Source organism: Dromaius novaehollandiae, chromosome 36, assembly GCF_036370855.1.
Source record: "Dromaius novaehollandiae isolate bDroNov1 chromosome 36, bDroNov1.hap1, whole genome shotgun sequence".
Lineage (NCBI taxonomy): Eukaryota > Metazoa > Chordata > Aves > Casuariiformes > Dromaiidae > Dromaius > Dromaius novaehollandiae.
The window spans coordinates 150,760-175,585 of record NC_088135.1 but is presented as its reverse complement, the minus strand read 5'-3'; the positions used below and the strand labels follow the sequence as shown (position 1 = coordinate 175,585).

At 53.5% G+C, this 24,826-nt stretch overlaps 1 protein-coding gene and 1 long non-coding RNA gene across 2 annotated transcripts; both read left to right on the top strand.

Annotated features, from left to right (window-relative positions):
• The first annotated feature begins 16,109 nt into the window (after window positions 1-16,109).
• On the top strand, window positions 16,110-18,438 carry LOC135325379 (glycine-rich protein 1-like). Its single transcript, XM_064503351.1, has 8 exons — window positions 16,110-16,282; window positions 16,362-16,555; window positions 16,643-16,698; window positions 16,792-16,846; window positions 16,931-16,986; window positions 17,088-17,188; window positions 18,082-18,146; window positions 18,226-18,438. Exons 1-4 carry the CDS (start codon window positions 16,218-16,220, stop codon window positions 16,834-16,836), a joined length of 360 nt encoding a protein of 119 aa, XP_064359421.1. The 5' UTR covers window positions 16,110-16,217; the 3' UTR covers window positions 16,837-16,846; window positions 16,931-16,986; window positions 17,088-17,188; window positions 18,082-18,146; window positions 18,226-18,438.
• A 1,657-nt stretch (window positions 18,439-20,095) lies between these two features.
• On the top strand, window positions 20,096-21,278 carry LOC135325356 (uncharacterized). Its single transcript, XR_010386407.1, has 3 exons — window positions 20,096-20,139; window positions 20,223-20,278; window positions 20,378-21,278. It is a non-coding gene; the product is annotated as an uncharacterized LOC135325356 (long non-coding RNA).
• Window positions 21,279-24,826: the final 3,548 nt, after the last annotated feature.

Sequence of the window (24,826 nt, the reverse complement as noted above, 5' to 3'; positions counted from 1 at the left end):
GGACCCCTCTTTTCCACAGAATTTGGCCCCCACCTTTCTTTGGTCCCCCCAGACCCCTTAGACACCCTCTAGTCTCCTCGCAACCCCTCCAGATTTCTCCCTTCTTCCCCAGAGGCATTTCTGGACCATGTAGATGCCTTAGCACCCCTCTAGTGCACTCTGGACCCCTCTTTTCCACAGAATTTGGCCCCCACCTTTCTTTGGTCCCCCCAGACCCCTTAGACACCCTCTAGTCTCCTCGCAACCCCTCCAGATTTCTCCCTTCTTCCCCAGAGGCATTTCTGGACCATGTAGATGCCTTAGCACCCCTCTAGTGCACTCTGGACCCCTCTTTTCCACAGAATTTGGCCCCCACCTTTCTTTGGTCCCCCCAGACCCCTTAGACACCCTCTAGTCTCCTCGCAACCCCTCCAGATTTCTCCCTTCTTCCCCAGAGGTATTTCTGGACGGTGTAGACGCCTTAGCACCCCTCTAGTGCACTCTGGACTCCTCTTTTCTACAGAATTGGCCCCCCAGCTCTCTGCGGGCCCTCCAGTCCCCTTAGACACCCTCTAGTCTCCTTGCAACCCCTCCAGATTTCTCCCTTCTTCCCCAGAGGCATTTCTTGACCATGTAGGCGCCTTAGCACCCCTGTAGTGCGCTCTGGACCCCTCTTTTCTACAGAATTGGCCTCCCAGCTCTCTTGTAGCCCCCAGTCCCCTTAGATGCCCTCTAGTCTCCTCGGAACCCCTCCAGATTTCTCCCTTCTTCCCCAGAGGCATTTCTGGACCATGTAGATGCCTTAGCACCCCTCTAGTCCACTCTGGCCCACTCTTTTCCACAGAATTTGGCCCCCATCTTTCTTTGGTCCCCCCAGACCCCTTAGACACCCTGTAGTCTCCTCGGAACCCCTCCAGATTTCTCCCTTCTTCCCCAGAGGCATTTCTTGACCATGTAGACGCCTTAGCACCCCTCTAGTGCGCTCTGGACCGCTCTTTTCCACAGAATGGGGCCCCCCAGCTCTCTTCTGGCCCCCCAGGCCCCTTTAGACACCCTCTAGTCTCCTCGCAACCCCTCCAGATTTCTCCCTTCTTCCCCAGAGGCATTTCTTGACAGTGTAGACGCCTTAGCACTCCTTTAGTGCGCTCTGGACCCCTCTTTTCCACAGAATGGGGCCCCCCAGATATCTTTGCGCCCCCCAGACCCCTTAGACACCCTGTAGTCTCCTCGGAACCCCTCCAGATTTCTCCCTTCTTCCCCAGAGGCATTTCTTGACAGTGTAGACGCCTTAGCACTCCTTTAGTGCACTCTGGACCCCTCTTTTCCACCGAATTTGGCCCCCACCTTTCTTTGGTCCCCCCAGACCCCTTAGACACCCTCTAGTCTCCTCGCAACCCCTCTAGATTTCTCCCTTCTTCCCCAGAGATATTTCTGGACGGTGTAGACACCTTAGCACCCCTCTAGTGCGCTCTGGACCGCTCTTTTCCACAGAATGGGGCCCCCCAGCTCTCTGCGGGCCCCCCAGACCCCTTAGACACCCTGTAGTCTGCTTGCAACCCCTCCAGATTGCTCCCTTCTTCCCCAGAGGCATTTCTGGACCATGTAGACACCTTAGCACACGTCTAGTCCGCTCTGGCCCACTCTTTTCCACAGAATTTGGCCCCCTCAGCTCTCTTGTGGCCCCCCAGTTCCCTTAGATACCCTCTAGTCTCCTCGCAACCCCTCCAGATTTCTCCCTTCTTCCCCAGAGGCATTTCTTGACAGTGTAGATGCCTTAGCACCCCTCTAGTGCGCTCTGGAACCCTCTTTTCCACAGAATGGGGCCCCCCAGCTCTCTTCTGGCCCCCCAGGCCCCTTTAGACACCCTCTAGTCTCCTCGCAACCCCTCCAGATTTCTCCCTTCTTCCCCACAGCCAATTCTATCCCATGTAGACGCCTTAGCACCCCTCTAGTGCGCTCTGGACCGCTCTTTTCCACAGAATGGGGCCCCCCAGCTCTCTTCTGGCCCCCCAGGCCCCTTTAGACACCCTCTAGTCTCCTCGCAACCCCTCCAGATTTCTCCCTTCTTCCCCAGAGGCATGTCTTGACAGTGTAGACGCCTTAGCACCCCTCTAGTGTGCTCTGGAACACTTTTTTCCACAGAATGCGCCCCCCCAGCTCTCTTCTGGCCCCCCAGACCCATTAGACACCCTGTAGTCTCCTCGGAACCCCTCCAGATTTCTCCCTTCTTCCCCAGAGGCATTTCTGGACCATGTAGACACCTTAGCACCCTTCTAGTCCGCTCTGGCCCACTCTTTTTCACAGAATTTGGCCCCCTCAGCTCTCTTGTAGCCCCCCAGACCCCTTAGACACCCTCTAGTCTCCTCGCAACCCCTCCAGATTTCTCCCTTCTTCCCCAGAGGCATTTCTTGACCATGTAGGCGCCTTAGCACCCCTGTAGTGCGCTCTGGACCCCTCTTTTCTACAGAATTGGCCTCCCAGCTCTCTTGTAGCCCCCAGTCCCCTTAGATGCCCTCTAGTCTCCTCGGAACCCCTCCAGATTTCTCCCTTCTTCCCCAGAGGCATTTCTGGACCATGTAGATGCCTTAGCACCCCTCTAGTCCACTCTGGCCCACTCTTTTCCACAGAATTTGGCCCCCATCTTTCTTTGGTCCCCCCAGACCCCTTAGACACCCTGTAGTCTCCTCGGAACCCCTCCAGATTTCTCCCTTCTTCCCCAGAGGCATTTCTTGACCATGTAGACGCCTTAGCACCCCTCTAGTGCGCTCTGGACCGCTCTTTTCCACAGAATGGGGCCCCCCAGCTCTCTTCTGGCCCCCCAGGCCCCTTTAGACACCCTCTAGTCTCCTCGCAACCCCTCCAGATTTCTCCCTTCTTCCCCAGAGGCATTTCTTGACAGTGTAGACGCCTTAGCACTCCTTTAGTGCGCTCTGGACCCCTCTTTTCCACAGAATGGGGCCCCCCAGATATCTTTGCGCCCCCCAGACCCCTTAGACACCCTGTAGTCTCCTCGGAACCCCTCCAGATTTCTCCCTTCTTCCCCAGAGGCATTTCTTGACAGTGTAGACGCCTTAGCACTCCTTTAGTGCACTCTGGACCCCTCTTTTCCACCGAATTTGGCCCCCACCTTTCTTTGGTCCCCCCAGACCCCTTAGACACCCTCTAGTCTCCTCGCAACCCCTCTAGATTTCTCCCTTCTTCCCCAGAGATATTTCTGGACGGTGTAGACACCTTAGCACCCCTCTAGTGCGCTCTGGACCGCTCTTTTCCACAGAATGGGGCCCCCCAGCTCTCTGCGGGCCCCCCAGACCCCTTAGACACCCTCTAGTCTGCTTGCAACCCCTCCAGATTGCTCCCTTCTTCCCCAGAGGCATTTCTGGACCATGTAGACACCTTAGCACACGTCTAGTCCGCTCTGGCCCACTCTTTTCCACAGAATTTGGCCCCCTCAGCTCTCTTGTGGCCCCCCAGTTCCCTTAGATACCCTCTAGTCTCCTCGCAACCCCTCCAGATTTCTCCCTTCTTCCCCAGAGGCATTTCTTGACAGTGTAGATGCCTTAGCACCCCTCTAGTGCGCTCTGGAACCCTCTTTTCCACAGAATGGGGCCCCCCAGCTCTCTTCTGGCCCCCCAGGCCCCTTTAGACACCCTCTAGTCTCCTCGCAACCCCTCCAGATTTCTCCCTTCTTCCCCACAGCCAATTCTATCCCATGTAGACGCCTTAGCACCCCTCTAGTGCGCTCTGGACCGCTCTTTTCCACAGAATGGGGCCCCCCAGCTCTCTTCTGGCCCCCCAGGCCCCTTTAGACACCCTCTAGTCTCCTCGCAACCCCTCCAGATTTCTCCCTTCTTCCCCAGAGGCATGTCTTGACAGTGTAGACGCCTTAGCACCCCTCTAGTGTGCTCTGGAACACTTTTTTCCACAGAATGCGCCCCCCCAGCTCTCTTCTGGCCCCCCAGACCCATTAGACACCCTGTAGTCTCCTCGGAACCCCTCCAGATTTCTCCCTTCTTCCCCAGAGGCATTTCTGGACCATGTAGACACCTTAGCACCCTTCTAGTCCGCTCTGGCCCACTCTTTTTCACAGAATTTGGCCCCCTCAGCTCTCTTGTAGCCCCCCAGACCCCTTAGACACCCTCTAGTCTCCTCGCAACCCCTCCAGATTTCTCCCTTCTTCCCCAGAGGCATTTCTTGACAGTGTAGATGCCTTAGCACCCCTCTAGTGCATTCTGGACTTGTCTTTTCCACAGAATGTGGCCCCCATCTTTCTTTGGTCCCCCCAGACCCCTTAGACACCCTCTAGTCTCCTCGCAACCCCTCCAGATTTCTCCCTTCTTCCCCAGAGATATTTCTGGACGGTGTAGACGCCTTAGCACCCCTGTAGTGCGCTCTGGACCCCTCTTTTCCACAGAATTGGCCCCCCCAGCTCTCTTCTGGCCCCCCAGACCCCTTAGACACCCTCTAGTCTCCTTGGAACCGCTCCAGCTTTCTCCCTTCTTCCCCAGAGCCATTTCTTGACCATGTAGACGCCTTAGCACCCCTCTAGTGTTCTCTGGACCGCTCTTTTCCACAGAGTTTGGCCCAGCCAGCTCTCTTGTGGCCCCCCAGGCCCCTTAGACACCCTCTAGTCTCCTCGCAACCCCTCCAGATTTCTCCCTTCTTCCCCAGAGATATTTCTGGACGGTGTAGACGCCTTAGCACCCCTCTAGTGCGCTCTGGACCCCTCTTTTCCACAGAATTTGGCCCCCCCCAGCTCTCTTCTGGTCCCCCAGGCCCCATAGACATTCTCTAGTCTCCTCGGAACCCCTCCCGTTTTCTTTCTTCTCCCCAGAGGCATTGCTTGACGATGTAGACACCTTAGTACCCCTCTAGTGCGCTCTGGACCCCTCTTTTCCACAGAATGGGGCCCCCCAGCTCTCTTGTGGCTCCCAGACATGTAGACACCCTGTAGTCTCCTCACAACCCCTCCAGATTTCTCCCTTCTTCCCTAGAGCCATTTCTTGACAGTGTAGATGCCTTAGAACCGCTCTAGTGTGCTCTGGACCCCTCTTTTCCACAGAATTTGGCCCCCCAGCTCTCTTCTGGTCCCCCAGACCCCTTAGACGCCCTCTAGTCTCCTCGCAACCCCTGCAGATTTCTCCCTTCTTCCCCACAGCCAATTCTATCCCATGTAGACGCCTTAGCACCCCTCTAGTGCGCTCTGGACCCCTCTTTTCCACAGAATGGGGCCCCCCAGCTCTCTTCTGGCCCCCCCGGCCCCTTAGACACCCTCTAGTCTCCTCGCAACCCCTCCAGATTTCTCCCTTCTTCCCCAGAGGCAATTCTGGACCATGTAGACACCTTAGCACTCCTTTAGTGCGCTCAGGACCACTCTTTTCCACAGAATTTGGCCCCCACCTTTCTTTGGTCCCCCCAGACCCCTTAGACACCCTCTAGTCTCCTCGCAACCCCTCTAGATTTCTCCCTTCTTCCCCAGAGATATTTCTGGACGGTGTAGACACATTAGCACCCCTCTAGTGCACTCTGGACTACTCTTTTCTACAGAATTGGCCCCCCAGCTCTCTGCGGGCCCTCCAGGCCCCTTAGATGCCCTCTAGTCTCCTCGCAACCCCTCCAGATTTCTCCCTTCTTCCCCAGAGGCATTTCTGGACCATGTAGATGCCTTAGCACCCCTCTAGTGCGCTCTGGAACCCTCTTTTCCACAGAATGCGACACCCCAGCTCTCTTCTGGCCCCCCAGACCCCTTAGACACCCTCTAGTCTCCTCGCAACCCCTCCAGATTTCTCCCTTCTTCCCCAGAGCCAATTCTGGAAAGTGTAGATGCTTTAGCACCCCTCTAGTGCGCTCTGGACCCCTCTTTTCCACAGCATGCGCCCCCCCAGCTCTCTTCTGGCCCACCGCCCCCTTAGACACCCTCTAGTCTCCTCGGAACCCCTCCAGATTTCTCCCTTCTTCCCCAGAGGCATGTCTTGACAGTGTAGATGCCTTAGCACCCCCCTAGTGTGCTCTGGAACCTTTTTTTCCACAGAATTGGGCCCCCCAGCTCTCTTCGGGCCCCCCAGACCCCTTAGACACCCTGTAGTCTGCTTGCAACCCCTCCAGATTGCTCCCTTCTTCCCCAGAGGCATTTCTGGACCATGTAGACACCTTAGCACACGTCTAGTCCGCTCTGGCCCACTCTTTTCCACAGAATGGGGCCCCCCAGCTCTCTTGTGGCCCCCCAGTTCCCTTAGATACCCTCTAGTCTCCTCGCAACCCCTCCAGATTTCTCCCTTCTTCCCCAGAGGCATTTCTTGACAGTGTAGATGCCTTAGCACCCCTCTAGTGCATTCTGGACTTGTCTTTTCCACAGAATTTGGCCCCCACCTTTCTTTGGTCCCCCCAGACCCCTTAGACACCCTCTAGTCTCCTCACAACCCCTCCAGATTTCTCCCTTCTTCCCCAGAGATATTTCTGGACGGTGTAGACACCTTAGCACCCCTCTAGTGCACTCTGGACTCCTCTTTTCTACAGAATTGGCCTCCCAGCTCTCTGCGGGCCCTCCAGTCCCCTTAGATGCTCTCTAGTCTCCTTGCAACCCCTCCAGATTTCTCCCTTCTTCCCCAGAGCCAATTCTTGACAGTGTAGATGCTTTAGCACCCCTCTAGTGCATTCTGGACTTGTCTTTTCCACAGAATGTGGCCCCCATCTTTCTTTGGTCCCCCCAGACCCCTTAGACACCCTCTAGTCTCCTCGCAACCCCTCCAGATTTCTCCCTTCTTCCCCAGAGATATTTCTGGACGGTGTAGACGCCTTAGCACCCCTCTAGTGCGCTCTGGACCCCTCTTTTCCACAGAATGGGGCCCCCCCAGCTCTCTTCTGGTCCCCCAGGCCCCATAGACATTCTCTAGTCTCCTCGGAACCCCTTCCGTTTTCTTCCTTCTCCCCAGAGGCATTGCTTGACGATGTAGACACCTTAGTACCCCTCTAGTGCGCTCTGGACCCCTCTTTTCCACAGAATGCGCCCCCCCAGCTCTCTTCTGGCCCCCCAGGCCCCTTAGACACCCTCTAGTCTCCTCGGAACCCCTCCAGATTTCTCCCTTCTTCCCCAGAGGCATGTCTTGACAGTGTAGACGCCTTAGCACCCCTCTAGTGTGCTCTGGAACCCTTTTTTCCACAGAATGCGCCCCCCCAGCTCTCTTCTGGCCCCCCAGACCCCTTAGACACCCTGTAGTCTCCTCGGAACCCCTCCAGATTTCTCCCTTCTTTCTCAGAGGCATTTCTGGACCATGTAGACACCTTAGCACCCTTCTAGTCCGCTCTGGCCCACTCTTTTCCACAGAATTTGGCACCCTCAGCTCTCTTGTAGCCCCCCAGGCCCCTTAGACACCCTCTAGTCTCCTCGCAACCCCTCCAGATTTCTCCCTTCTTCCCCAGAGGCATTTCTTGACAGTGTAGATGCCTTAGCACCCCTCTAGTGCATTCTGGACTTGTCTTTTCCACAGAATTTGGCCCCCATCTTTCTTTGGTCCCCCCAGACCCCTTAGACACCCTCTAGTCTCCTTGCAACCCCTCCAGATTTCTCCCTTCTTCCCCAGAGATATTTCTGGACGGTGTAGACGCCTTAGCACCCCTCTAGTGCACTCTGGACCCCTCTTTTCTACAGAATTGGCCTCCCAGCTCTCTTGTAGCCCCCAGTCCCCTTAGATGCCCTCTAGTCTCCTTGCAACCGCTCCAGATTTCTCCCTTCTTCCCCAGAGGCATTTCTTGACAGTGTAGACGCCTTAGCACCCCTGTAGTGCGCTCTGGACCCCTCTTTTCCACAGAATTGGCCCCCCCAGCTCTCTTCTGGCCCCCCAGACCCCTTAGACACCCTCTAGTCTCCTTGGAACCGCTCCAGCTTTCTCCCTTCTTCCCCAGAGCCAATTCTATACCATGTAGACGCCTTAGCACCCCTCTAGTGTTCTCTGGACCGCTCTTTTCCACAGAGTTTGGCCCAGCCAGCTCTATTCTGGCCCCCCAGACCCCTTAGACACCCTCTAGTCTTCTCGCAACCCCTCCAGATTTCTCCCTTCTTCCCCAGAGATATTTCTGGACGGTGTAGACGCCTTAGCACCCCTCTAGTGCGCTCTGGACCCCTCTTTTCCACAGAATTTGGCCCGCCCCAGCTCTCTTCTGGTCCCCCAGGCCCCTTAGACATCCTCTAGTCTCCTCGGAACCCCTCCCGTTTTCTTTCTTCTCCCCAGAGGCATTGCTTGACGATGTAGACACCTTAGTACCCCTCTAGTGCGCTCTGGACCCCTCTTTTCCACAGAATGGGGCCCCCCAGCTCTCTTGTGGCTCCCAGACATGTAGACACCCTGTAGTCTCCTCACAACCCCTCCAGATTTCTCCCTCCTTCCCTAGAGCCATTTCTTGACAGTGTAGATGCCTTAGAACCGCTCTAGTGTGCTCTGGACCCCTCTTTTCCACAGAATTTGGCCCCCCAGCTCTCTTCTGGTCCCCCAGACCCCTTAGACGCCCTCTAGTCTCCTCGCAACCCCTGCAGATTTCTCCCTTCTTCCCCACAGCCAATTCTATCCCATGTAGACGCCTTAGCACCCCTCTAGTGCGCTCTGGACCCCTCTTTTCCACAGAATGGGGCCCCCCAGCTCTCTTCTGGCCCCCCAGGCCCCTTAGACACCCTCTAGTCTCCTCGCAACCCCTCCAGATTTCTCCCTTCTTCCCCAGAGGCAATTCTGGACCATGTAGACACCTTAGCACTCCTTTAGTGCGCTCAGGACCACTCTTTTCCACAGAATTCAGCCCCCCAGCTCCCTTCTGACCCCAAGACCCGTAGACAGCGTCTACTCTCCTCGCAACCCCTCCAGATTGCTCCCTTCTTCCCCAGAGATATTTCCGGACGGTGTAGACGCCTTAGCACCCCTCTAGTGCACTCTGGACTCCTCTTTTCTACAGAATTGGCCCCCCAGCTCTCTGCGGGCCCCCCAGGCCCCTTAGACACCCTCTAGTCTCCTCGCAACCCCTCCAGATTTCTCCCTTCTTCCCCAGAGGCATTTCTTGACAGTGTACATGCCTTAGCACCCCTCTAGTGCGCTCTGGAACCCTCTTTTCCACAGAATGCGACACCCCAGCTCTCTTCTGGCCCCCCAGACCCCTTAGACACCCTCTAGTCTCCTCGCAACCCCTCCAGATTTCTCCCTTCTTCCCCAGAGGCATTTCCTGACAGTGTAGATGCTTTAGCACCCCTGTAGTGCGCTCTGGACCCCTCTTTTCCACAGAATTTGGCCCCCCCAGCTCTCTTCTGGCCCACCAGTCCCCTTAGACTCCCTCTAGTCTCCTCGCAACCCCTCCAGATTTCTCCCTTCTTCCCCAGAGGCATTTCTGGACCATGTAGACACCTTAGCACCCTTCTAGTCCGCTCTGGCCCACTCTTTTCCACAGAATTTGGCCCCCATCTTTCTTTGGTCCCCCCAGACCCCTTAGACACCCTCTAGTCTCCTCGCAACCCCTCCAGATTTCTCCCTTCTTCCCCAGAGATATTTCTGGACGGTGTAGATGCCTTAGCACCCCTGTAGTGCGCTCTGGACTCCTCTTTTCTACAGAATTGGCCTCCCAGCTCTCTTGTAGCCCCCAGTCCCCTTAGATGCCCTCTAGTCTCCTCGCAACCCCTCCAGATTTCTCCCTTCTTCCCCAGAGGCATTTCTTGACAGTGTAGACGCCATAGCACCCCTGTAGTGCGCTCTGGACCCCTCTTTTCCACAGAATTGGCCCCCCCAGCTCTCTTCTGGCCCCCCAGACCCCTTAGACACCCTCTAGTCTCCTTGGAACCGCTCCAGCTTTCTCCCTTCTTCCCCAGAGCCAATTCTATACCATGTAGACGCCTTAGCACCCCTCTAGTGTTCTCTGGACCGCTCTTTTCCACAGAGTTTGGCCCCCCCAGCTCTATTCTGGCCCCCCAGGCCCCTTAGACACCCTGTAGTCTCCTCAGAACCCCTCCAGATTGCTCCCTTCTTCCCGAGAGACATTTCTGGACCATGTAGACACCTTAGCACCCTTCTAGTCCGCTCTGGCCCACTCTTTTCCACAGAATTTGGCCCCCTCAGCTCTCTTGTAGCCCCCCAGACCCCTTAGACAGCCTCTAGTCTCCTCGCAACCCCTCCAGATTTCTCCCTTCTTCCCCAGAGGCATTTCTTGACAGTGTAGATGCCTTAGCACCCCTCTAGTGCATTCTGGACTTGTCTTTTCCACAGAATTTGGCCCCCATCTTTCTTTGGTCCCCCCAGACCCCTTAGACACCCTCTAGTCTCCTCGCAACCCCTCCAGATTTCTCCCTTCTTCCCCAGAGCTATTTCTGGATAGTGCAGATGCCTTGGAATCCCTCTAATGTACTCTGGACCCTTTTTTTCCACAGAATGGGGACTCCCAGATCTCTTCAGGTCCCCCAGACGCCTTAGACACCCTCTAGTCTCCTCGCAACCTCTCCAGATTTCTCCCTTCTTCCCCAGAGGCATTTCTTGACAGTGTAGACGCTGTAGTGCCCCTCTAGTGCGCTCTGGACCCCTCTTTTCCGTAGAGTGGGGCCCCCCAGCTCTCTTCTCCCCCCAGACCCCTTAGGCGCCCTCTAGTCTCCTTGCAACCCCTCCAGATTTCTCCCTTCTTCCCCAGAGGCATTTCTTGACAGTGTAGACGCCTTAGCACCCCTGTAGTGCACTCTGGACCCCTGTTTTGCACAGAATGCCCCCCAGCTCTATTCTGGGCCCCTGAGACTCCTTAGACACCCTCTAGTCTCCTCTCAACCCCTCCAGATTTCTCCCTTCTTCCCCAGAAGCATTTCTGGACCATGTAGACATCTTAGCACCCCTGTAGTGCGCTCTGGAACCTTCTTTTCCACAGAATTAACCCCCCCGCTCTCTTCTGGCCGCCAGACCCCTTAGGCGCCCTCTAGTCTCCTTGCAACCCCTCCAGATTGCTCCCTTTTTCCCTAGAGCCATTTCTTGACAGTGTACATGCCTTAGCACCCCTCTAGTGCGCTCTGGACCCCTCTTTTCCACAGAATGGGGCCCCCCAGCTCTCTTGTGGCCCCCCAGACCCCTTAGACACCCTCTAGTCTCCTCGCAACCCCTCCAGATTTTTCGCTTTTTCCCCAGAGGCATTTCTGGACCATGTAGACACCTTAGCACCCCTCTAGTGCGCTCTGGACCCCACTTTTCCACAGAATGGGCCCCCCAGATATCTTTGCGCCCCCCAGACCCCTTAGACAGCCTCTAGTCTCCTCGCAACCCCTCCAGATTTCTCCCTTCTTCCCCAGAGGCATTTTTTGACCATGTAGACACCTTAGCACCCCTCTAGTGCGCTCTGGAACCCTTATTTTCCACAGAATGGGCCCCCCAGCTCTCTTCTGGCCCCCCAGACCCCTTAGACGCCCTCTAGTCTCCTCGGAACCCCTCCAGATTTCTCCCTTCTTCCCCAGAGGCATTTCTTGACAGTGTAGACGCCTTAGCACCCCTCTAGTGCACTCTGGACCCTTCTTTTCCATAGAATGGGGCCCCCGAGATCTCTTCTTGGCCCCTGAGACCCCTTAGACACCCTCTAGTCTCCTCGCAACCCCTCCAGATTTCTCCCTTTTTCCCCAGAGGCATTTCTAGACAGTGTAGATGCTTTAGCACCCCTCTAGTGCGCTCTGGACCCCTCTTTTCCACAGAATGCACCCCCCCAGCTCTCTTCTGGCCCACCAGGCCCCTTAGACACCCTGTAGTCTCCTCGCAACCCCTCCAGATTTCTCCCTTCTTTCCCAGAGGCATTTCTTGACTGTGCAGATGCCTTAGCATCCCTCTAGTGCGCTCTGTACCTCTGTGTTCCACAGAATTGGGCCCCCCAGCTCTCTTCTGGCCCCCCAGACCCCTTAGACACCCTGTAGTCTGCTTGCAACCCCTCCAGATTTCTCCCTTCTTCTCCAGAGCCATTTCTTGACCATGTAGACACTTTAGCACCCCTCTAGTGCGCTCTGGACCCCTCTTTTCCACAGAATGGGGTCCCCCAGTTCTCTTCTGGGCCCCCAGGCCCCTTAGACACCCTGTAGTCTGCTTGCAACCCCTCCAGATTTTTCGCTTTTTCCCCAGAGGCATTTCTGGACCATGTAGATCCCTTAGCACCCTTGTAGTGTAGTCTGGACTGTTCTATGAACTGTCTTTTTGCTTAAGATCTCCATTTTGGATATCTAGAGTGTTTCAGGACCCTGGTAGACGCCTCACAATTTTTCTCTGCCTTTTCTTCATGTTGTGGAGCCCTCTTTTGTCTCTCTACCACACTTTGCAGCCCTCTATTCTGCTTTGTCCTCATCTTTTACCCTTTTATTTTTCCCCTGCAGAGCTCTCTTGGTCCTGCAGACCCCTCAGCACCCCTCTAGTCCCCTCAGCAGGCTTGTAAAGGCCTTTGTCATGATCCAAAGCTGTGTTTTGGATTTCCAGTTCTCTTAGCACCCCTATAGTGCACTCAGAACCCTTCTGGAGGTCTTTGTTGTGCCCCAGAACCCTCTTTTGGTCATCTGCATACTATAAGAGCCTTCCTCTCCCCTCAGAGCACCTCCTGAGGTCAGTCACGTTAGCCAGTTCTGTTTTTTTTGCCATTTAGTCCCCTTAGGAGCCTTCTGGTCTGCTCAGAACTACTCCTGGGGTGTGGTGCTTGTTCTGCAGCAGAGCTGTCCTCTGGCTGCACAGCCCCCTTTGGAATTCTCTAGTCTCCTCAGAAGCCCTTCAGATTTCTTCCTTGTTTTCCAGAGTCATTCCTTGGCCATGCGGGCCGCTTAGCACCTCTATAGTGCAGTCTGGACTACTGTTTTGTCCTTACTTGTTCCCTAGAGCTCTCTTTTGGCTGTTTCCTTTAGGAGTTCTTTAGTGGTCTCAGAATTCTTCCTTAGCCCTCTCCTATGCCCTAGAGTGCTCTTTCCCTCATTTAGGTGCCCGAGTACCCATGTTTTCTTCTGAACCCATTTGAAGGCTTTGCTTGTTCTCTTCTGCCTTCTTTTAGTTGCTCTCTAGTCTGCATAAGAGACATCTAATCTGCTGTGGATTCCTCTTTAGAGCTTTGTTGTGCTGCATAGACCTCTGTTGGTCCTGTAGAGCTCTGAGGAACCCCTTTATTTTACTCCGGACTACTCTGTCAGCCTTCCTTTTGTGCCTGAGCTCTGTTTTGGCCCTTTAGTCCTTGCGTGACCGCTGTCATCCATTCATAACTGCTTCTGGACGCCTTTGTTGTGCCCCAGAGCCCTGCGTGGGTTCTCCAGCCCTCTTAACATCCCTCTTCCCTCCTCGTACGAGTCCTCCACTTAGGCATACAGAGGTAGTATTCCACTGGGGAAGTCTCCATTCCACCCACTGGCCCCTTTTTCTAAGCGCTCTATGTACTATACAGGAAATACCCCTGTTTGGAAGTACTCACATTACAGAAGCAGCGTTGTTCCGGGGGGTTATTTAGATATCTTGGTTTGCCCTAGAGGAAATGCTGTCTTCCTACAACAGCTGTATTCAATACAGGTCTGAACCAATTAGAGCAGTGTGGTGTAGCGTTCCCTTTATAGGTTATGTGGAATCTTGTAGTTTTCTTTCTAAGCCTAAGCAGAACTGATTTCTAGTTTTCAGTGTAAAGGCTAGTGCTAGTTAGGGTAAAAGAATTTAATAACAGACCTCCTGGTATTATGGATACAGTATACGAAGTCTTAGTAACAAAGAAGATGGTCCATTTTATCCAAGAGGTCTGTTTAGCCTTTCTGTGCTCTGCAGCCTAGCTACAGAGTGGAAGCAAAAGCCTTGCTCCCGCCCAGCCCTCTGTCTTTATGGCTGGCAGTGCTTTGCCCCTCCCCTTCCCGGGGCTTGTGGGTCGGGCAGTGGGCGGGGCTAGGGGTACATAAAACGAGGGCCTGGTGGCAGGGAGTTCATTCTGCGTTTGCTGTCCTTTGGGGTTAGTGGTCTGGACTTGCCTCGGCGAATAGCAGCATTTGAAGAAGCAAAGGTATGCAGGAAGAGTTATTGCTGCGTTTGGAGATGCAAAGGCTGTTCCTTAAGGTTAGAGCAACGGGATGGCTGAAGGTGGAGCCGTAAGCCTGCCAGAAAAATCGCTTAAAGCAGGCAGTTTTGGTTTTGCGTCGGTATCTCGGCACGGGGCGTTCAGGGGCGGAAGAGGGCTTCCGCGTCTGCAGTCGTATCTTTTGTTAACCATCAGTATTGTTTTCTTGCGTTTCTGTGTTTATTGCGGAAGGGACCCAGCTTCATCGCTCGACTCTTTGAAGATGATGACGCTCGAAGAATTGTTTGTCCCTCAGCTGGACTGCAGAGAAAAGGACAGAACAGGGGTCCCCGGAAAACATTTCCATCTACGTTTCCGCTGTACGTAGTGCTTGTGTGCCTTATGTCCAGTAACGTGGATGCATGTGAGATAGCGTTCTCCTCAGCTACTCTGGTTTCTGGCTTGCTCGCCGGATGTTCTGCTGCTCCTCAGAAATATTGTCAGCCCTGTTCCAAGAGGAAGTGAGTGAGTTTTTTTGTAGTATGCAGAGTTACGGAAGAGTCTAGACTTTATGTGAAGAGTGTGAAGAGCAAAGCGAGCATTCTTTCTGCCTGGAAGTGCAGTATGATGAGAAAGGAAGTCACGTCTTTGGAAACCAAGCGCAACTGTGAGTAAGTGCATGTGTCTGAAGGGGTCAAAAAGCAACCTCCTGCAAGCTAACGAATCATCTCTTTTCTTGCCCAAGCCTCAGTGCTGAGAGAGGAAAAAAGCTGCTGGCCTTCTCGGGACCGGCAGGAAGCAATTTGCAGTCTCGCCCGGCAGCTCTTTTCTTTCATCTGTGCCTGCGAACCCACTGCCATCTGCTCTTTTGCGGCTCTCCTTCTGACTCCTACCGTGGCTTCTGGGGCTGTCCATTTTGCTTTTTCAGGCACCGTGTGGGCTTTTTCCAGGCATGCCTGAGGATTTGAGGTGAGGTAGAATGGGTGAGTAAATGGCATGTCAGTTGTTGTAGGGCTAGTCCGCAGTGCCTAGCAGAAGAATAATTTTGTTGTTTTGTTTTTTCTAGGTGCCATGGGATTACTCTCAGTCAGGATGTGGGAGTATCGCTTTGGGGCGGCGTGGGCGAGCGGAGCGACAACGGCGGTTCGGAGAGGCGCGCTCTCGCAGATGAGCGTGGAGGTGCCCGGCACGGGGGGTGACCGCTCGCGCTCTGTTTTGGCAGGTGATGAAGGCGAGCGAAGGAAGATCAGAGAGGATGCGGCTTCCATTGAGCGATGCCTCTTAAGGACCAACAGTGACCTGACCCTCGACCCCCCAGCCCTGCAAAAGCTAAGGTGAGGGGCAAAGGGTGTTGGGGTTGTCTTCATTCTGTGCACGTGTGCATGCGTGCTGATATTCAGTGTTGTGTGGAGGGAGGGCTGCTCTGGATGAGTGGTGTGTGAGGCAGAGGCGGTGGGGTGCGCATGGCAGAAAGTGAGGGTGTGGTAGGCAGGACAGCTGCAGCCTGTGTCTGTGTTGTTGTGTAGTCTATGTGGTGTGTGTTGTAGCTGTGCTATCTTTTGCTCAGGTCTTGATGTTGCTCTTGCTCTTTGTGCTCAAGGAGCACGGCCCACGCTCCACAGCGTCATCGCGGCAGGCATCCGCCGTCTTTTGTCCGGCCTCAGTCATCGGCATCGCTCCAGCGGATCGCGTCTCGTCCCGTGCGGGCAGCCAAAAGGGATGGTCCATCGCTCCGGCTTTGCATCGCGGCCATTTGCGGCCGCTCATCTTCGGGGCCGTCGTCGAGGCCTTTTTGCCTGCCCCTCTTCTGGTTCTGCTCTTGTTTTTCATCTTCTTGGCATCCTTTCAGGGTTCTTTCCTGTATCGCCGCAGCCTCGGGTCTTCCCGGCCAGGTGCTTCGGCATCGGTCGTCCCGGCTTTGCGGGCCACTCTCCATCCCGGGCGGTGGCGTTCGACTCTTTTCTGGGCTCATCCGAAGCATCAGAGCCGCACGGTCGTGGCGTCGTAGGGCTTTCTGGCTGGCAACATCTTATGCGTGGGAATAGTTCTTTTTGCGTAGGGCTTTCCTGCATGTTTGTGTCTGATGCTTGTACCTATGTGTGTTTGTTTTGTGTCTAATGCTTGTCTGTGTGCGTGGGGCCGGAGCTGCTTTGCCTGTGGTTATTAGCAATGGTAGCATATGTAGCGTGGCAGCGATAGCCCGGAATGGCGATCGGTCAGTGTCTGTGTGCTCCAGTTTATGTTGCTTTTTGCAGATGCAGAGCAGTGTTCCGAGTGGGCCCAAGGGAGCTGGAGGAAGGAAGGGGCACGCCCCAAGAAGGTGAGCTAGAGATTTGGTGTTGGAAGGAGAGTGTTGCGGTCAGTGGGTTGCTCGGTTAATTTTTGCTTTGTGCTTGTAGGCGTGGAGCCTTGCGGGGAGCAGGTCGCTCGCATCCAGGAGGAGCAGGGAGAGGTCTGGGCGAGGACGTAGAGCCCGGCGTAGGGCCATCGCCTCGTCAGCGCCGTCCCCGTCGCCGTTCCTGTTTTACAGGTGTGTGGCGGACCTCGGCGTGGGGAGCCGTAGCCCGGCAGTCGGGACGGGAGAGCGGAGCAGGTAAAGGTATTGTAGCGAGGTAATGTTGTGCATGGGGTGTGGTTTTTGGCATGACCTCAAGGTGTGGTCTTCTCGCTGGTTTTGCAGGCATTACAGGAAGTTTTGGAGAGGAGAAGCTGATCAGCAACAAGGAGCCTGAGCAGGTGAGAAGGGCAGCTTGTCTGGCCTGAGTTTTATTGTGCGGTAGGGTGCTGCTGGGCTGCCTCTCGGTGATGTGTTTTGCTCTGCTTTTTCAGGTACGGTGCGGGCCTTTCCCAGGCGTGGCTGAGGATTTGAGGTGAGGTAGAATGGGTGAGTATAATGGTGTGGCAGTAGTTGTAGGGCTAGTCCGCACTGCCTAGCAGAAGAGTAATTTTGTTGTTTTGCTTTTTCCAGATGCCACGGGCAGCCTCACAGCCACAGTGCTGGAGCGTGGCTTTGGCACAGTACAGGTGAGTGCGATGACAATGGTGGTTTGGAGGAGGGTGCTCTCGCAGATGTGGCTGGAGCTGACTGGCAAGGGGGGGTCACTGCTTGTGCTCTGGTTTGGCAGGTGATAAAGGCAACTGTGGTGACTGAAGGGAGATCAGTGCAGATGCGGCTGCCATTGAGGATGGCTCTTGAGGACCGATGGTGATGCCCAGCATTTGAACAGTTAAGTTGAGGGGCAAAGGGTATCAGGGGTGTCTTAACTCTGTGTGTGTGTGCACGCTGATGTTCAGTGTAGAGCGGAGGGCTGTTCTGGATGAGTGGGGTATGTGTGAGGCAGAGGTGGTGAGGTGCGCATGGCAGAAAGCGAGGGTGCGGTAGGCAGGGCAGCTCCAGCCTGTGTCTGTGTTGTTGTGTAGTCTATGTGGTGTGTTGTAGCCGTGCTATCTTTTGCTCAGGTCTTGATGTCGCCTTTGCTCTTTGTGCTCAAGGAGCACGGCCTACACTGTGGAGCGCTAGCATTGTAGGCCTCTGTAGTCTTTTGCTGGCTTGACTCATCAGCATCGCACCCACGGATGGTGTCTCGTCCCATGCAGGCAGCCGAAGGGGGCGGTCCGTGCCTCCGGCTTTGCATCGTGCCCATCGATCTTTGCGGCCACCGTCGAGGCCTCGTCGGCCGCTCTCGTTCCGAGGCCGCTCTTGTTTTGCGTCTTACCGGTGCCCTTTCAGGGTTTTCTTCCCTGCGTCATCACGGCCTCGGGTCTTCCTCGCCGGCCTCTTCCGCATCGCCATTCCTCGCTTTGCCGGCCGCTTTCCATCCCAGGCGTTGACATCTTAGTCTTTTCTGGGCTCGTCCAGAGCATCAGAGCCGCAGGGTTGTGGTGTCATCAGATACCATGTGGAATGCATTGGAATAGTTCTTTTTGCATAGGGCTTTCCTTCATGTTTGTGTCTAATGTTGTTTTTTTTTTTTGTCTGTCTGTGTGTGTTTGGAGCTGCCTTGCTTGTGGGTGTTAGGAATGGTGGTGTGCAGAGTGTGTCAGTGATGGACTGGAATGGTGATTTGTCAATGTCTGTGTGCTCCACTTTATGTTGTTTTGTTTTGTTGTTTTTTGCAGGTGCTGAGCAGTGTTCCGAGTGGTCCCAAGGGAGCTGGAGGAAGAAAGGGGCACGCCCCAAGAAGGTGAGCTAGAGATTTGGTGTTGGAAGGAGAGTGTTGCGGTCAGTGGGTTGCGCGGTTAATTTTTGCTTTGTGCTTGTAGGCGTGGAGCCTTGCGGGGAGCAGGTCGCTCGCATCCAGGAGGAGCAGGGTGAGGTGAGCATCAGTCCGGGAGCAGACGCAGAGCCCGGCGTAGGGTCATCACCTCGTTGGCGCTGTCCCCTTCGCCCAGCGCCATTCCTGTTTTACAGTTGTGTGGCGGACCTCGGTGTGGGGAGCCGTAGCCCAGCAGTTGGGATGGGAGAGCGGAGCAGGAAAAGGTGTGGGAGCGAATGCCTGATGTGGATGGGCTGTGGTGTTGCGGGCATCGCCTGAGCACATGATTTCTCTCTGTGCTTGCAGGTTTTGCGGGAAGTTGTGGAGAGAAGCAGCTGAGTGCTGAGAAGAGCCTGAGCAGGTGAGCGGGGGAGCTTGTTGGGTCTGATTTTATTGTGGTGTGGGTGGTGTTGGTCTGCCTGTCGGTGATGCCTTTTGCTCTGCTTTTTCAGGTCTGCTGTGGGCCTTTCCCAGGCGTGGCTGAGACTTTAAGGTGAGTGGATAGGAGCTGGATGTTGTAGGGCTGGTGAGCGCTGCCTGGCAGAAGAGTCACTTTGTTATTTTGTTTTTTTCCAGGCGCCACGGGCTTCCCCCCGGGCAGGATGTTGGCGTTTGGAGTTGTTGCGGTGCAGGTGAGTGGAGCGCCGATGGCGCTTTGGTGGAGGGTGCCCTTGCAGATGGGGATGGAGCTGACTGGCAAGGGGGTGACTGCTTGCGCTCTGGTTTGGCAGGTGATGAAGGCAAATGTGGTGAGCAAAGGAAGATCAGTGTGGATGCGGCTGCTGCTGAGGATGGCTCTTGAGGACCGGTGACCTACAGCACTGCCACAGTTAAGTTGAGGGGCAAAGGGTGTTGGGGCATCCTCAGTTTCTGTGTGTGTGTGTGTGTGCTGATGTTCAGTGTAGAGTGGAGGGTTGTTCTGGATGAGTGGTGCGTGTGAGGCAGAGGCAGTGGGGTGTGCATGGCAGAAAGTGAGGGTGGGTGTCAGGCAGGGCAGCTCCAGCCTGTGTCTGTGTTGTTGTGTAGTCTATGTGGTGTGTGTTGTAGCTGTGCTATCTTTTGCTCAGGTCTTGATGTTGCTCTTGCTCTTTGTGCTCAAAGAGCACAGCCTATGCTCTGCAGCGGTAGCGTGGCAGGCATCCATTGTCTTTTGCCTGGCCAGACTCATCAGCATTGCTCCAATGGACTACATCTTGTTCTGCACAGGCAGCTGAAAGGGGCGGTCTGTCACTGTGACTCTGCATTGTGGCCGTTTGCAGTGTAGTCTTAGTCGCGGCCATCGTCGAGGCCTCATCGGCCGCACCTCTTCCGGGGCCGCTCTTGTCTTGCGTCTCGCTGGCGCCCTTTCAGGGTTTCCTTCCCTGCATCATCATGGCCTCGGGTCTTTCTCGCCGGCCTCCTCTGCATCACTCTTCTGAGCTTTGCCGGTCCCTTTCCATCCTGGGCATTGACGTTTGACTCTTTTCTGGGCTCGTCCAGAGCCTCGGCCCTACGACGCCACGACCGTGCGGCTCTTTCTGGCCGGCAGTCTTATGTGTGGGAATAGGGTTTTTTTTTGTGTAGGGCTGTCCTCTGTGTTTGTGTCTGCTATTTGTTTGTCTGTGTGTTTTTGGGGCTGGAGCTGCCTTGCCTGTGGGTGTTAGCCATGGTGGAGTGTGGAGTGTGTCCGTGATGGACTGGAGTGGTGGTGTTGCGGGCATCGCCTGAGTGTGTGACTTCTCTCTGTGCTTGCAGGTTTTGCGGGAAGTTGTGGAGAGAAGCAGCTGAGTGCTGAGAAGAGCCTGAGCAGGTGAGTGGGGCAGCTTGTTGGGTCTGATTTTATTGTGGTGTGGGTGGTGTTGGTCTGCCTGTCGGTGATGCCTTTTTCTCTGTTTTTTCAGGTCTGCTGTGGGCCTTTCCCAGGCGTGGCTGAGACTTTCAGGTGAGTGGATCGGAGCTGGATGTTGTAGGGCTGGTGAGCGCTGCCTGGCAGAAGAGTCACTTTGTTATTTTGTTTTTTGCCAGGCGCCACGGGCTTCCCCCCAGGCAGGATGTTGGCGTTTGGAGTTGTTGCGGTGCAGGTGAGCGGAGCGCCGATGGCGCTTTGGTGGAGGGTGCCCTTGCAGATGGGGATGGAGCTGACTGGCAAGGGGGTGACTGCTTGCGCTCTGGTTTGGCAGGTGATGAAGGCAAATGTGGTGAGCAAAAGAAGATCAGAGGGTGCGGCTGCTGCAGAGGATGTGTCTGCTGTTGAGGATGCCTCTTGAGGAGCAACAGTGATGCAGAGCACTGCAAAAGCGAAGTGCATGGGCAAAGGGTGTTGCGGGGTGTGTGTGTGTGTGTGTGTGTGTGTGTGTGTGTGTGTGTTTGTGTGTGTGAGGCAGAGGCAGTGGGGTGTGCATGGCAGAAAGTGAGGGTGGGTGTCAGGCAGGGCAGCTCCAGCCTGTGTCTGTGTTGTTGTGTAGTGTATGTGGTGTGTGTTGTAGCTGTGCTATCTTTTGCTCAGGTCTTGATGTTGCCCTTGCTCTTTGTGCTCAAGGAGCACCGCATATGCTTTGTAGTGCTAGTGCAACAGGCATCTGCTGTCTTTTGTCTGGTCTTGACTGACTCATCTGCATTGCTCCAATGATCATCTTGTTCTGTGCAGGCAGCTGAAAGCAGCAGTCTGTCACTGTGATTCTGCATTGTTTCTGGCCAATCATCTTGGCAGCCATCATTCAGGTCTTGTTGGTCGTGTGTTTTCTGAGGCCTCTCTTATTTTGCATCCTCCCGGTGCCCTTTCAGGGTTTTCTTCCCTGTGTCATCAGAGCCTCGGGTCTTTCTTGCCGGCCTCTTCCGCATGGCCGTTCCTTGCTTTGCCGGCCCCTTTCCGTCACAGATGGTGGCATCTGACTCTTTTCTGGTCTCGTGCAGAGCACCAGAGCCGCACGGTCGTGGCATTGTAGGGCTTTCTGGCTGGCAGCATCTTCTGTGCTGGCATTGTTTTTTGCATGGAGGGTGTGTGTACGTGTCTGTGTGTACGTGTCTGTGTGTGTGTTTGGAGCTGCCTTGCCTGTGGGTGTAGTAATGGTAGTTGCCAGAGCAGAATACTGTATCTATGAAACACTTATTTTGTTTTTTCTTTTTTTTTTTTTGGGGGGGGGGTTTGTCAGTAAGAGATAAAAGTAGTTTTTTTCTTTAATTTTTTTTATTGGGATGGCCATTTTGGGGGCGGGGGGGGGGTTCTATTCATGCCAGGATAGTGTTATCTTTAAACAAGGATGGAAGCATGTGGTTTTGTTAGTAGCTGTGATGACTGTCTGTGGTGGGAGTGTGTGGGCAGTTGGGTGGGCTTGGTGGTGAGTGTGTCTAATCTTGTATGCATGTGTTTTTCTTTTTCCAGGTTGTAGTTAGAATTTATTTAAAAAATAATTAAAAAAAACCCCAGCTGGGGGATTTTTTTTTTTTTCCCCCGGCTGGGTTTTTTTTCCCCCGGTCCCGGCCGCTCTGCGAGGCGATGATCATCGCCAATGTTGGTGCGGAGCTTTGGCTGGGGACCGGGGGTTTTGTAGGCAGGGCAGTTTTTGGAGGTGTCCAGTAATGCTGTTACTGGGAGCTGTCCAAAAGACTGGAGGCGCTTGCCTGTTACTGTAGGGAGGTAGAATGATTGTGGTGGGAGTGAGTGGGCAGCTGTGTGGTTGTTGGGTGGGCTTGGTGGTGAGTGTGTCTAACTTTGTATGCATGTGTTTTTCTTTTTCCAGGTTGTAGTTAGAATTTATTTAAAAAATAATTAAAAAAAACCCCAGCTGGGGGATTTTTTTTTTTTTTCCCCCGGCTGGGTTTTTTTTCCCCCGGTCCCGGCCGCTCTGCGAGGCGATGATCATCGCCAATGTTGGTGCGGAGCTTTGGCTGGGGACCGGGGGTTTTGTAGGCAGGGCAGTTTTTGGAGGCGTCCAGTAACGTTGTTACTGGGAGCTGTCCAAAAGACTGGAGGCGCTTGCCGACTGATGAGAGTAGTAGCGGTGAGAATGTAGAGGTGAATGCTGAAGAGTGTGTGCAGCTCATGTAGAGCGTGGGCTTGTTATGTTTTGTATGTTGTGATGATGTATTTTTTTGTGCAATAAAACAATAAAGATGGTGGTGTGTGTGTCTCCTTTCAAATAAAGATGGTTTTGCTGTTTGTTTCTGTTGTCTTATTTGAACTGCATGCGCCACACATTTGCTCTTGCCCTTTTCCTCTTTGCTCTTGCTCTTTTGACCTTTTAAAACAAGAAGAAGGCAGAAGTTTTTGTCTTGTTCTTATTTTAATTTTTTGGTCCTCTGTTCTGTTTCCTATTCTTTCTTTCTTTGTCTGTCTCTTATGCCTTTTTCTTCTCCTTTTCCCTGATTGTCTATGTTCACTTTGTCCAGGTTTCTCTCTACCTTTCTCTGTCTTTACTATTTACTCTTTCAGTCTGCCTGCATTGTGGTGCTCTGCTGTCTGTGCTTTTCTCTGCATTCTGTGCTCTGCCCTCAGCTTTGTGTTTTCTGCTTTGCTCTCTGTGTTCTGCTGTGTTCTGCTTTGCTCTGTATTTTGTGTTTTGCTGTGCTCTTTGCTGTGCTTTTTGCTTTGTTCTGTTCTCTGTGTTCTGCTCTTTTCTCTGTTCTGCTCTCTCAGCTCTCCTGCGTGTGCTTTTTGCTCTGTTCTCTGTTTTCTCTGTTGTTTTCTGTGCTTTCTGTCTTCTCTGTGGTTGTCTTTGTTCTCTCTGGTTGTCTTCTCTGTTGTCTTTTTTCTGTTTGTTGTCTCTGTTGTTCTGTGTTTGTCCTCTGTTGTCTTTGTCTTTGTTTGTTGTCTTTGTCCTCTGTTGTTCTGTCTTTGTTTGTCTTTTGTTGTTTGTCTTGTCTCTCTTTGTCTTTGTCTTGTCTCTCTTTGTCTTTGTCTTGTCTCTCTTTGTCTTTGTCTTGTCTCTCTTTGTCTTTGTCTTGTCTCTCTTTGTCTTTGTCTTGTCTCTCTTTGTCTTTGTCTTTGTCTCTCTTTGTCTTTGTCTTTGTCTCTCTTTGTCTTTGTCTTTGTCTCTCTTTGTCTTGGTCTTTGTCTCTCTTTGTCTTTGTCTCTCTTTGTCTTGGTCTTGGTCTTGTCTCTCTTGGTCTTGGTCTTTGTGTCTCCTTGCCTTTGTCTCTCCTTGTCTTTGTCTCTCTTTCTCTTTGTCTTGTCTCTCTTTGTCTTGGTCTTGTCTCTCTTTGTCTTGGTCTTGTCTCTCTTTGTCTTGGTCTTGTCTCTCTTTGTCTTGGTCTTGTCTCTCTTTGTCTTGGTCTTGTCTCTCTTTGTCTTGGTCTTGTCTCTCTTTGTCTTGGTCTTGTCTCTCTTTCTCTTTGTCTCTCTTTCTCTTTGTCTCTCTTTCTCTTTGTCTCTCTTTCTCTTTGTCTCTCTTTCTCTTTGTCTCTCTTTCTCTTTGTCTCTCTTTCTCTTTGTCTCTCTTTCTCTTTGTCTCTCTTTCTCTTTGTCTTTGTCTCTGTCTTCTGTTTCCTCTTCCTCCTCTCCTCTCTTCCTCTTCTCCTCTCTTCCTCCTCTCTTCCTCCTCTTTTTTCTAGCATACTGGCTGGGAGCAAATAATAATAATTTCACCATTTAAAAAAAAAATTATTTGCTCCCAGCCAGTATCCTACCCCTGCTACTGAATTCATTAAATATGCAAATTAAGCCTTTCTATACTTATTATTTTTTCTTTCTTTTTTATATATACTATATACTCACTGTACATACCACATGCACACACCGTACATACATACTAGACACAGTCTATGCATGTATATATGCACAAAAACATCACATACACAAATACTATACATAGTATATACACAATGTACATACCCTCCATGCACCATGACACACACCACACACAAACACAGGGTGGATCACATGCTAACAACAGTCACAGCAAAAGGAATTCACAACATATAAGCAGTTAGGAGACCCACACACACTTCTCAGCCACCCACCCAAAAGCATACACACCCACCTGGTCCCACCCCCCCCCCCCCCAAGAGTCACACACTAGGGCAATAGTTCACCGGTACACTAGGGTTACCAATCTGACACCAAATACAATTACCATTAGGGAGCCCCCTGCTGTTAGCATTAGGGTTATTCCACACCCCTTATTACTAGACTTTGACTGCCCCCTGGTGATCAGTCACAGTAACACTTTTAGGGTTACACATGAGCACCTGGGACTTAGGGGTAGGGCCTACAATGCACTAGGGGTAGGGGGGGACTAGGACTGGGGGGGGTGCTGAGGTGGGGGGGGGGCTAGGGCTGAGAGGGGGCCACAGGGGGGGCTAGGGGTGGAGGACTAGGGGGGGAGCCAGGAGAGGGGGAAGGGGTAGGGGAAGGCCGGGGGGGTGCCGGGGAGGGGGGGCTAGGGGTAGAGGAGGCTGGGATTAGGGGTCAGGGCTCAGGGTCGGGGTTAGGGGTTGGGGGTTGGGGTTGGGATTAAGGTTCAGGTTAGGGTTAGGGTTTAGGGTTTAGGGTTTAGGGTTAGAGGGTTAGGGTTGGGGTTAGGGTTAGAGGGTTAGGGTTAGAGGGTTAGGGTTAGGGTTAGGGTTAGGGTTAGGGTTAGGGTTAGGGTTAGGGTTAGGGTTAGGGTTAGGGTTAGGGTTAGGGTTAGGGT